The following is a 13,273-nucleotide window of genomic DNA, read 5'->3' on the forward strand; positions in this document are numbered from 1 at the left end:
GAGCATTCTGCATGGGGTGACACGGGGCTGGGTGGACAGGCAGGTCACTTCCAGCCCACTATTTGGGGACAGGCCCCGGGCCAATCACTGTAGCCCTCGGGGGCCTGTTGGCAGAGAACAGGGCAGCTCACAGGCAGCAGTTGGAGGAGGGTTAGAAGCAACTGTGGGTATCCGTGGCCTCCTTTAGACAGAGGCTCCAGGAGATGTCAAGTGCTGCTAATAATAGTGCCCAGTCCCGCCCCTCAGTCACTGGCAATCACGGGAGTCAGTGGGCTGCAGGGGACAGCTGGCCGGCTACAGTGCCAGCCATGAGGCCCTAGGGCTCTAGGCCCATCTTCCACCCACCCGCAGTGGCCCCATGGTTTCTCGTCGTGCCCCAATTTACTGCGTGCAAAACAAGGACAGGGAGACCGATAGGGGGTTAATTTTCCCCCTTCCCGCTTTACTGGAACACAGCTGGGAATGGGTCTGCTGAGCCTCTGGGGTCCTGGAGATGGACACAGCATACACTGGTGTCTTACGTTGGTGATAGAATGATAGAACTTTGCAGCAAAAAATCTCAGACAAGGGAATGGTTGGAGGGAAGAGCGTCCAAATTGTACAGAGGTCTTCTCTTTGCTCTAGAAAGTAGGGAGACTGGGGTTCACTCTTTCCCCAGGTGATGAGCAACGTCGTCCAAGAGCTGGGCCACGATGAGCCAGACCTTGACTGAGACACTTAACCTCCTGGCCCATAGGAGCCTGAAACACTCTTCCCCCAGCTCCGGGCTTTGTGCGGATCAACTGCCCACTGATCATAGAGGGCTATATAAATGCTAAGTGGAGCAGAGGTGGGGAGTGGTGGAGGATGCGAGCCAGTGGTCCAGGGTCCCCAGCAGTCCGCCCCTCCCCCTGCAGGATGCAGGTCAAGGGGGAGAGAGGGCATCTCCAGGAAGGAGCGTGACCTCCCTAGAGGGGGGAGGTCAAGGGGTTGGTGGGCAATACTGGGGTTAATGATTTCTGTAATATTTTAGAATTGAGATCTCAGGAATGAGGAGAAAGAGGAAGCAATGCCCAGCATATTTGATCCTTAAAGCCTTTTTTATTTTTCCTTCAGAAAGAAAATGTGTGCACACACACGCACATCTGAGCACATAAGTGTTCTCGTGTGCATCCGTCTCCATGTGTACCAAGTGTCTGGCGCAGAAACACTCAATAAGTGCTGCTGTTATTATTCCACATAAACAGAAACACGGGGAACACAGGTGTATTTTTGCACAGCATCCCCAAGTGCACACACATAGATTCAAATACACGATAATATTTGGGTGCTCATTCTCCGCAGCAGGCACTGTGCCCAGAGCATCGGATGGTTATCTTGAACCCTCCCAACAATCCCGTGAGGTACGCACCGCGTGTAATTCCCACTTTACACGTGGGGAGTCTGAGATTCGGATCCTCTGCCCACATTCACACAGCCGGTCACTGCGGAGCCCCTACACGGCACTACACGTGTGTGCCCGTGTGTGCTCACATGCACACGCACATCTGAATGCATAGACCCTACGGATGTGCACAGACCTCTTCTCACTTCAGCACGCGTGGGAAGACATTCATGTACGCATGCAAAGACATTCATGCACGCAGATGCTCCCATGCATACGTGGGCAGTATGTCTTGCCTTGATCTCGGGGGGATCTCAGGTCCTTCCTGAGAGGGGCCTGAAGGTTCTCTTGATCGTCGACCAACACGCCCCTGGTTGCTGCCTGCTGCTTCCACTTTGGGTCCTGGACAGACCCAGGCCTGAGAGGCAGGAGCCTGGCTTCGATGCCGATTTAGGCACCACCAGCATCCCTCCTAGAGGTCGGAGCAGCCTGACACTGGCCCCTGCCACCTTTCCCCCACTGGGGCCTTGGAGGAAGGGGACGGGAAGGATGGGGGCAGTGGAGCTTGGCTAGAGGAGGAAATGGGAAGGGGCGTCTGGAACGGGTTCTCCCCCCATCCCCCCTACACACTTCCCCCTTGGCTGTCCTCTGTCTCCCTGCTGCTAGCAGATGGCAAGGAGCAGCGATTCTCTAACTTTCACAGCACCAGACTCAGAGTACCTAACTGGAAATGCTCCTGTCTCCAGAGGTTCTAGTTCGGCAGGTCTGGGTGGGGCCTTGGAATCTGCACTTAGTAGACCTCATCCCCAGCCCCACCCCCATGACTCTGATGAAGGTGGTCCATAGACCACCATGAGAGGGGAAGAGGTTTTTTTTTGAGAAAACTCACGACGACTTGGAACGACCCACCCAGACGCGAAAAACTTAAATCTCTGGGGAGTTGGCTAGTGGGCTTCGTGGCAAAAAGCTTCTGAGTCCCCAGCTGAGTTATGGGATGATCAAAACAAATTCTCCAGTGTTGTTTCTGCAGGGCTAGGGAGCTTTGCTTATTCTGTGGCTCAGCCCAAACCCTGGCCTTGGCCCAGATGTCATCAGTCTCGAGGGAGATTATACGAGCGTGTGGATGGTACAAGGCAAACCACCGCCATTGTGGGACAGGCACCACATGTGGCTCCCTGGCTTGGGCGTCATCACCAGGGAGTTAGTGAAAACTTCTGGCGTGCTAGGTTAGAGCCCGAAGAAGGCTGGACACACACGCTACTTACGTTTCTGTAGGAAGGCAGCGTGACAGCATGCTCATCATGGAGCACGTTCTGTCACTCAGGAATATAGGGCAGGTTCCCAGGTTAAGATGATAACATCTCCTTTAGAAGCCCTACGGATAAGCTACAGAGGCAGAGGCCCTGAGACCCTCCACAGCTGGTGCATTCCCGAGTTTCTGTGCTGCCCTCCCCTCAGTGAAGGAGGGGGCATCAGTGGCCTGACACAACAGCCACGAGCATCCCCACGGCCCAGCCCCACCAAACTTAAACTCTGCATTAAAAGAGCCCACTGGCTCTGCAAACACAACTTCAGACCAAGTCTCCTGGACTGAACTCTTCCAACATATCGCCCATCCTCAGCCCCTCCTCTGCAGAAAACCTGTCTCAGCTCTGATCCTCCATCCCACCCCCTGTGGTGGGCAGAATCTAGTGGAATAATGAGAAAATCATCAGGTAGGGATTGGAAAAGCTGCCCAGGGCAGGTTCCAAGCTCCTGCTGCCTGCCCTCCTTCCCTGGGGATAGAGAATGCCTGCTGCAGAAGGCGGACGGGGGCGGGCATACTGGGGGCTGCCTGAGAGGTACCTCCCACTTCCCCCGCTCCCCGCCTTAGCACCGCAGCCCCGTGCTGGGTGGAACATTAGAGGAGAGCCCGGCAGGGAAGCGGGGCCCAGAGGCAGCTCCCTGCCGCCCCACCATGGGCAGCTGTGGAGCTGGGGCCCCTGCTCTGTCTTGGAGCCTTTGGGGACTTGACCCAGATTCCCAGGTTTGTGCCCTAGGGTGACCTCAGGATTTCCCACCTCACCTCTGAGCTCTCACGCAGTCCTCTTCTGTTAACCCTCAGCCACTCATCCCCTGAAGAGTGCAGCTCCTTCATTGCCTCCCCTCTGCAGCCACTCTCCCTGCCTGCAGATCAGGCTTGGCCAGGTCTCTGGTGAAGCACCCACCTCCCCTGAACGTGTCCTAGAAATTAAAGCTCCCAAATCGCGTTGAAGACTGGCAGGTTCCCCTGGGCAGCCAGGGCGGGAGCAGGCCCCTCTCTCACTAACTTCCTGGGGAGAGCCCAGCTGGCAGGAACAGGCCTCCGCAGAAGGTGGCCAAGCCACTTGCTCAAATCTGCTCTGTGAACCCACATTCCAAATGGGTGTCCCCCCAGGCCTGGCATCTCCCCGCCTTAGCTTCTTGACCCCCTGGTCTGGTCCCCTGAGATGCACGTCCCCACCCTGCCCACCCATGCTGATGTGTGCTTACACACACATGCACGCACAGTCTTGGCCTGCCTTTGACCCCGTGCACTCTTGCGGACACCAGGCCGAACATTGGGCCCCCCCTAGAAATCTCTGTGACCCAGCTTTCTCCTTTCCTTCCGGTCCTGGCTGCAGTATTCCTACGAAGGGATGGAGATCAACAACCTGCCGGTGAAGCTGACAGTCGTGTGGAACGGGCACTTCAACATTGATAACCCAGCTCAGAACAAAGGTGCGGAAGGAGGGCCCGGGCAGGCCGGGGAGGGGGGAGCAGCTCCCATCGGTGGGCAGTGCCATTCCGTCCCCACCCAAGCCAAGCCCGCTCTCCGCGCCTCCCCAGCGCCGTCACTGCTCTGTGACTGCTCGGCGCAGGGGGCGCAGGGCAACGGCTGCTGGGAGTACAGTGGAGGGAGCAGCGCGGGCTGGAGGGGGCCCCCAGAGACTGAGGGAGGCTCCACCGCCCAGCCACGACCCTCTGCTCAGGCTTTCCCTGCATCCGGAGGGTGGAGGGGACAAGGCTGCCTCATGTCCCATCATCCAGGCCAGCACTGCCCTCCTGGTCTGCACTCCCGGGCCCCTCCCAGCCCCCTGCCCCCACCTCCAAGCCCCCCTTGCCCTTTGCCCACAGTTCACCTCTACAAGTGCGGCGCCATGCGTGAGAGCTGCGGGCTGTGCCTCAAGGCGGACCCGGACTTCGAATGCGGCTGGTGCCAGGGCCAGGGCCAGTGTACCCTCCGGCAGCACTGCCCCATCCACGAGAGCCACTGGCTGGAGCTGTCGGGCACCAACAGCAAGTGCACGAACCCCCGCATCACAGAGGTGAGCCGTGGTCCGCTGGGCCCGCCGTGGTCTGCTGAGCCCTGTCCTGCCACGGGCGGGGCCTGGGAGCCATGGCTGGCATGGAATCCGTCACCCCTGTGTCCACCAGGCGCCCAGCTGGCTGCAGGCATCCTCATTTCCCTGCAAATCCGTAGCAGCTTTAGGCTTGGCTCAGAGGCCCTCCCCTCATCAAGGGAGGTCGAGAGCAGAGAGGGTTCGGCTGTCTTATGGAGTCTCCGTGTGAGCCGCGTCCGAGAGGACTCGCGGTCCTCGACACCCCTTCCTTGTCTCCAAGAGTCCTGGTGGCAAGGCCATGAAGCTCCGTCGGCTGCGGCCTCATTAAGCAGTCAGCCTGTGGGTGGAGGCTGCCTGGGGTCAAGGGCGTGGAGCCCAGCCCCGGAGAGGTGGAGCAGGTCAAAGCGGAGAGGCCTCGGGACTCACACGAAGCAGACCGAAGCTGTGAAGTGGTGGGAACGGACCAGGAGCACAGTTCAGGGGGACAGAGGGACGCGGGCCGTGGAACGCGGAGCCATGAGGGGCGGGGCAGACGGGGGATCACAGAGAACAGCGTTTGAATCCCAGCTCCATTTGCTAATCCCAAGTAATTGTTGGGTCCCCTGCGACTACTTCATCTCCACCTCCAGGCCTCAGCTTGCTCACCCGTGCCCTGGGTCGAAGCGTCCACCTCACAGGAGTGACAGGGATTCCATGAGCGAACCCATGCACGATGCCTGGCTGCGTGCCCAGCCCGTGGGGGTCTCATCACCCTCCGCCTCCTCGTTGATCACTGACACTGTTAAAATCATTTTTAAATCCCGTGTCTAAGCCCATCGCTGCCCTGGTGTCTTCACCCCCACACTCCCGGCACGAAGACCCTCTAAGGTCCCCCGCACCCGGGCTGGAATCCCTTGCTCCGCTCATAAAATAAGGGAAAGACGTGCGTGTCTCCGCTACAGGACGGTGTCTGACACGTCTGCACCTGGGGCCCAGTGCTTCGCTCATTGTAGGTGCTCAGTGCCTCTTTGCCATGGTTGCTGCTGCTGATAATAATGCCACGGGGGGACCGAGGGAAGATGAGACGGAAGCTCAGTCTATCCATCCGTAGTGAGGGGACGCTGGGCATCCAGCTCTGTGCACTTTCACAAACACCCGTATCTGGTACCCTTACAACGGCGGGCACAATCACAGGCCAAACGTTTGTGTGGTGCTTCAGAGTTTGTGAAATAGCCTCATATCCCTCACTTCATCCGGCCTCACAACAACCCTGCTGTGTGGTTTCCTAGGGCTGCTGCAGTGAAGGGCGGTAAACAACAGAAATGTATTGTCTCTCGGTTCTGGAGGCTGGAAGTCGAGATCAAGGTGTCGCAGGGTCGGTTCCTTCTAATGGCTGTGAGGCAAGGGTCCGTTCCAGGCCTCTCTCCTTGGCTTGTAGGTGGCTGTCTTCTTCCTGTGCCTCTTCATATTGACTTCCTGCCATGTGTGTCTCTGCAAATTTCCTCTTTCTATGAGGACATCAGTCCTATTGGATTAGGACCCACCTGAATGACCCCATTTTGACTTGACTCCCTCTATAAAGACCCTTTCTCCAAAGAAGGTCACAATTCTGAGGTGCTGGGGTTTAGGACTTCAACACATGGATTTAGGGAGACACGGTTCAACCCATGATGCCTGCCAAGGCCAAGGTTATTATCACCCTTTCCCACGTGAAAAGACCCATGCTCAGGTTTACTCTGACCAAAGCGTAAATCAAGGGCCCCTGAAGGCCGAGTCCCTTGGTTACTGGATTGCCGTCCTCCGCCACCACAAAGGCAAACACTCCCATACATTCCCTCGACCCTCCCTCACAAATGCTGCATGCGCACCGGGGATGTGTAAAAGCAGGAAGGAGCTTGACTCTGAGTAAGCAGCTTCCTCCGGCAAAGCAGCCTCTCGGGCGTGGCCCTCTAGGTGTGCCCCCGCTTTGGCACCTTCACCCTCCACATGCCTGGTTTTCCAGGTGCCAAGAGCTTCATTCAGCCCCGACTTCAGTCTCCTGCATGGGTAGGAATCTCAACAGTGATTCTCAAACTGGGGAAAGATACTTACGTATTTTGCCTACAGAATTATCTGGAAAAGTAGAGCCGGTGGATGCCTCTGGCGCCACATCTGAACGAGGGCCCCCCTCCTTTCCTGCCGGCCCCCACCCTCAGAGCCCCGTAGCAAGAAGCCATCCCCCAGGGGGCTGCCTCTCAGGACCGCTAATGGTGTGTCTGGTGAAAACAGTGGGACTGGCTTTCTTCTTGGCCTGAGACCAAAAACATCACAGGGAGGAGATGGCAAATTAAACAAACCTCCCTGCGACGGACGCTATTTACTGGCTCCGTACTGGCAGCAGCCCTCCAGGGATCCTGGAGAGCCATGGACTGGGCCAGAGATAAAACTTCGTTTTCAGGACGACAAGCCAGGGCTGAAATATGCAGATGCTGCTGCCAGGTGCCAGTGGCGCTTTGGGGACTAGTTGGGCAGGCATCTGGGAAGGACAGGGGCTCCCGCTGCCCACCCCCCCTCTATCTGTCTATCTCCCTCACACAGAAACAAGCCTGTGTCTCCAAAGAACCTATTTTTTTTCCCACTGCAGTGGGAACGTGCATGTGCAAACCCACACACTCATGAACCCTCACACTCACAGATGTGCACACCTGCGTATGTGAGAAGCAGGAAGTATCTTGAGCTTTGTAGGTGAATAGCCTACAAGGCTCGGCAAAGCTGTCACTCCCTTCCCCACCTTCCGCACTCCCCCCAGGATGGAACCGCCCACTTGTGACCCTGGGGGGATGGAGAGAGTCGGAAATATTAAGAGGTAGCCTACCTGGGCTTCTCCTATTGTGATCCCATTGACGTTGGCCGAGATCCAGGTGCTGATGTTCAGAGACACCAGGAACAGGAAATGGGCCCTTCTCTGGTCTGTGAAATGCCAGGAGAGGCTGGCATGGAATGTCTTCTGCCACTAAGGTCACTGCTGTGGGAGGTTATAATTAGATCACGTGAACTTTGAGCCGCCACCTCAAAGCAGGCCCTTGGTGGTTGAATCCTAACATTCCAGTCATGGGTTTTTAGCATCAACAGTGATGTCTTCGGAGGGAAAGCCAGTCGTTTTGGGCAAGTGTATGAGGGTAAAGTCTAAATTAAACCGAGACAAACCAAGCCAAACAATGAAGGCAGAGGGGCAGCGAGGAAGGCTTTTCTAACACCAGGAAGATGCTTGGATCGTTGGGGTTTTCAGTACAATTACAACTCAAGAAATAAAATATGGTGCCATCACTGGAAAGCTCACACAGGGAAAGGAGGCACCACCATCCCTGCTCTCAGGGAATCAGGATCTGAAGAGGTGGGGTGGGGGGGCGGCAGGGTGGGGAATCCGACACAAACGTTACTGTGAAAAGAGCATAAAGAAGGTGTCCTGAAGTCTCAGTGGAGAGAAACAGAGAGAACATCTGGTGATGGGGAAGTGACTTTCAACAAGGCTCTTGAAAGATGGGTGGATGCCATCGTGTGGAGGGCTGTGTGGGTCGATAGGAGGCTTGTTCATTTTCACTGAGAGTGGAACCAACACGAGCATATGCTGGAAGGCTTTAATCCCGATTTTCTGTGAATTACCCAGTAACACTGCAGATCACGTTCTCTCTCTCCTGTGAAATGCGAAGAGGAACAAGGGGCTTTGAACCCTGCTCCTAAAACCATACACAGGCACGGACTATTCTACCAGAAGCTCCTGCCCCTTGACAGTCCCAGACCTGGGTGCCCTCGTGGACTTGGACTCAACTCAGGGAATGGGATGGAGATAGGAAAGAGCCAGCAGCCTCTCCCTTGCCCCATCAGCAGTGGGGGATCGCGCTGTCTTGGTGTCTGATTACTGTGCTTCCTCCTTCTAGATAATCCCAGTGACAGGCCCCCGGGAAGGGGGCACCAAGGTCACCATCCGAGGGGAGAACCTGGGCCTGGAATTCCGGGACATCGCCTCCCATGTCAAGGTGGCCGGCGTGGAGTGCAGCCCTTTGGTAGATGGCTACATCCCTGCGGAACAGTAAGTGGAGGCCGTCCGAGACATGGGAGGAGCAGGGAAGAGAAGTCCATATAAATAGACGGTTGATGTTGACTTACCTTCCCTGACCAACAATAGATGGTCTTAGAACTTATGGACAGAAAAGGAGAACGTCCCTCACGTGCTAGGGTGTGGGGGACTCCTACAACTCCCCAGCCCCCGAACTAGCTAGCTGCCGTATTGGGGGAAGTCTAGAAAGGGGAAGGGGAGATGGCTGGGAGAAAAGGGGAAAGTGATCATTACCTCCTTGAGGTGTGAGGTTGAGTGGGAACAAGACAAAGCAAAAGCAAAATCTGCAGACGTGTGAGTTCAGCTCCTTGCCCTAGCTCCCTCCGCTGTCCCTAACTCCCCACTCCTGTCCTCCCCCAATTACGGAAAAAGCTAATCCTGTGCTCCCCTCTGTGGAGGCTGAGAATGAACCTTCACACCCACTCTCAGGCCTGTGGGGACTTGGATTGTTTTTCTCCAGCAAAGTCTGCTGGTCCATGGAGAGGGCCATTCAACGAGTGACCTTGACCTCTAACCTACATGGCAGGGAAGGTCTGTGAGTCATGTATTGCCTTGTAAATAAGTAAATACAATTTTCCAGCCCAGCAAACACAAGCATGAAATAAATATTCACCAGCGCAATAGAATCTATATTCTCCACCCTCTTTGCTGCCCCTCCCGGAGTGAAACCTTACCACTTGGCCCCGTGTGCATAAGTTATTGACTCTTTGCAAGGTCTCACTTAGGTAGGTGAGTGTGTTTATGCTTGTGCTGGTTGAGTCTTACCCAGATTTTGTGATTCTGGAACCATCAGTCCTGCCATCCTCAATTCCTCCTTGATTTCCGTCCGGTTCTTCCCAAAACACTCAAGAGTAGATAAGATGTTTGAAGGCTCCAGGCTTGGTAGGACCCATCCTGGTCCATCATCACTTACTTACCCAAAGACCTTTCTGTGGCTCCTTCAACTTTTTGTCCTTCCTAGAACAAAACCAAAGCGGGCTGCTACGGATATATTGTGATTTGGGGAACTTTAAAGCGCCCTGCTCTGGACCTGTATAGCCAGATATAAATATAAAATATAAAAAATATTATAAAGCCACATGATTAAATATCGTGATACTTAATAAGATACTTAATAAGATAGAACACCAGAAAAAGAATCTGTTAGTATGTGATAAAGATGACATTTCAAATCAGCAAGGAAAGCAAAGCTCATTCAATAAGTGGTACAGTTTCACCCCCTGGTAAAGGTACCATATCAGATTCTTATTTCCCATCATACACCAAGGTAAATTCCAGATGGATTCAAGAGTTAAGGGTAAAAAATGAACACGTGAAAGGGTTAGAAGAAAATGCAGGTGAGAATTTATTTGATTTCAAGAAAGGGAAGATGTTCCAGGTATAACTGCAAAAGAAAAAATTATAAAGGAAAAGATTAGATTTGAGTACGTAAGACAAAACTTGTGCACCAGAAACCCTGTGTGTGAAGTAAAAATATGAATGATAAACTGAGAGTATTGTTATGGCCTGTTACAGTACGCTTTTTCTTAACATTTAAAGAGGTTAGATAAAAGACATAGGTAAAAGGCAGCTATCACAAAATTAGCAGAGAGCATGAATGTGCAATTCACAGGACAGACAAAGAACTAAAGTCATATTAAAAAAATGTTTAACATCAGCAGTAACCAATGAAATGGGGAACAATTTTTCAAAGTTAATGCCCACCCAGTGCAGATGAGAGGCATAAGAAATAGCACATTCATACGTTCATGTCGGGAGGGTAAATTGGGACGACCTTCCTGGAAGGCAGTTTGGAAATGCAGGTCAAACATCTTTAGCCTGGGAATAATACTTCTAGAACTTTCCCTAAATAAACAGAATGCACAAATATTTATTTGCAAGAATGCTTATTTTGGCCTTATTTGTAACAGTGAAAATGTGGAAGCAATTTGTATATCTAAAAATAGGGAATGAATTAATTTAATAAATTATTGTCTATACATTGGACAGTAAACTACACAACCATTAAATGTGATATGTAGAAGCATCATGACCAGGCACATCCTCACGGTATATAAAGCGAGAACACAGCTCACCAAGCAGAATGCAGAGTTTATAAATTTTGTAAAAGGAAGGCAAGACTGGAAACACGTACGCCAGTATGTTGACAATGGATACTTCTGGGTGATGCAGTTGGGGTGGGAGTGGAATGTAGGTATGACAAGTGCTTTTATGTACTTTTAAAAAAACTGAACATGTATTAATTATGTTATCTGAACAGAAAAGCATAGATTTTTGCTAGACTCTCACCCAGAACCCGGAAGCCATAAAGTAAAAGAATGAGCAATTGAACCACACAGATAGTTTTAAACTTTCAAGTGGCAAAAGACTTTATAAACCAAGTTGAAAAACAAGTGATCGACTGAGAGAAAATAATTTCAATATTGATTATGGAGAAAAGTTAATTCTCCTAATTCAGAAGCTCCTACAAAAAGATAATCCATCCGCGAAATAAAGAGAGGGCATCAGACAAGTCACAGGGAAGGCTGTCTAAGATTTAAGCACACACACACACACACACACACACACACACACACAATACATGCAACCTCACCAGTAATCAGGGGAATAAAAATGAAATTGAGATCTCTTTTTTCCTATTATATTAGAAAAATTTTAAAGGACTGATAATATGTAGTGTTGGACAAAGAGTGAAGTAATCTCACTCACTTGCTATTGATGGAAGTAAAAATTGGGACAGACCTTCTGGACCATTATTTCCCACTACTATCAAACATTAAAAGCACAAGGGCTTCCCTGGTGGCGCAGTGGTTGAGAGTCCACCTGCCGATGCAGGGGACACGGGTTCGTGCCCCGGTCCGGGAAGATCCCACATGCCGCGGAGCGGCTGGGCCCGTGAGCCATGGCCGCTGAGGCTGCGCGTCCGGAGCCTGTGCTCCGCAAACGGGAGAGGCCACAACAGTGAGAGGCCCGCGTACCGCAAAAAAAAAAAAAAGCACAAATAATCCTTCTCAGAAATCTATTTTAATAAATATGCAATGCTTAAGGAGGTGTGTAGGCTGGTTCATTTTGCGGGGTTATTTGGAGTAGGAGAAAAATCAGGGTAAGTTAAATGTGTAACAGTAGGAGGCTGGTTAAATAAATGATGACACAGGCCGCTTATGAAATACCATGAGGCTGTGTGTACTGTGGCCTGAGGGAAAGTCCATGCTGTTTTGTTGAGTAAAAAGGCAGGGGTTAAAAATAATGGGTGGTTAAGTTCCACTTTTATTTTTAAGATCATGTATATGTTTCTTTACATATGCACGTTTGTATATAATTGTACGTGTATATATACACATTTATGTTTATATGCGTGCATAATATCAGACCTAAATATATATACACACGTGTGGATATATGGGCAAATCTATATATTTGGGCAAGTTGCCAAACTTTTCCATGCCTCAGTTCTTCATTTATAAAATGGAGATTATATATATTATATATTTGCATAGGTCTAGAGAAAGGTCTGCAAGGATTTATACACCAAGGTTTTGGGAGAGATTAGTGAAGAAAGGCACACTTTATTTTACTGTCACATTTTGATACTGTCTTGCTTTCAAAGGGTATGAACCAATTTTGTTAGTGAAACAATAAAAATTTTTTTAAAGGGGAGAATTTATGACTCTCCCCCACCCTTTCCCCTCCCCCGGCATGAAAACCCCCTCCCCTGCCAGGCCCCTGGCTGGGGCTGGGAGCAGAAAGCACTGCCTGAGGCAGTCCATGCCTTGGGAGCAAAGAGCTCCTAGGCGAGGACCTGCAAACCTTAGGTCCCTGCTCCCAGGTCCCTGTCTGATGGCTGTGTGCCCTTGGGTAAGTCACATTTTACTGAGAGCCTCTAAGGAGACCCCTGTAGGTCACACGTCCTCATTTCCTGAGAACCCCCGAAGGGGGGGAGGAATGCCCCCGAAGGGAAGGAGCCCCCGAAGGGAGGAATCAGGTATCTCTCACCTCCTCCTTCCTTGCCCATCCCTGAGATCTTACTACAGAGAAGGAGGCCTGGGTAGGTGTAGGGCCCAGGGGTCACAGGCAGGGAGGCCTGTGACCCTCCTGTGACCCATGGGAGTCTGTCCTCTCCACCCTGCAGGATCGTGTGTGAGATGGGGGAGGCCAAGCCCAGCCAGCACGCCGGCTTCGTGGAGATCTGTGTGGCCGTGTGTCGGCCCGAGTTCATGGCCAGGTCCTCGCAGCTCTATTACTTCATGGTGAGTCCCGGCCACCAATGGCCTGGCCAGGCACAGGCCACAGACCTCTTTACCATGATTGCTGAGCCCTTCTAGACCTCTGTGGGCAAACCCAGGCCAAAGTCGTGGGAGTCCCGTCCTGCAGCGCTTGAGAGCACAGCCTTGGAAGTCGGGACCAGCTGGATTTACATCCTGGCTGGGCTGGGCTGGGCTGGGCTGGGCTGCAGCTCCAGGGAAGTTGCTTTGGCTCTTAGGCCCCAATGTCCCC

General features: G+C 52.4%; 1 protein-coding gene across 5 annotated transcripts in view; it reads left to right on the plus strand.

The window, feature by feature from the left end:
- The window catches only part of PLXNA4 (plexin A4), a 607,888-nt gene that overhangs the window by 530,928 nt on the left and 63,687 nt on the right, over positions 1-13,273 (plus strand). For all 5 annotated transcript variants that reach the window (XR_014297154.1, XR_014297155.1, XM_082661365.1 and 2 more), the window contains 4 exons: positions 4,006-4,102; positions 4,499-4,689; positions 8,601-8,752; positions 12,909-13,026. Coding sequence is in view for 3 of the 5 variants with exons in the window: in XM_082661365.1 (XP_082517491.1) it covers positions 4,006-4,102; positions 4,499-4,689; positions 8,601-8,752; positions 12,909-13,026 (558 nt within the window). In the remaining 2 variants the exon portion in view is untranslated. The remainder of the gene's footprint in view (positions 1-4,005; positions 4,103-4,498; positions 4,690-8,600; positions 8,753-12,908; positions 13,027-13,273) is intronic.

This window comes from Grampus griseus (genome assembly GCF_964374135.1).
Source record: "Grampus griseus genome assembly, chromosome: 9".
Taxonomy (NCBI): Eukaryota; Metazoa; Chordata; class Mammalia; order Artiodactyla; family Delphinidae; genus Grampus; species Grampus griseus.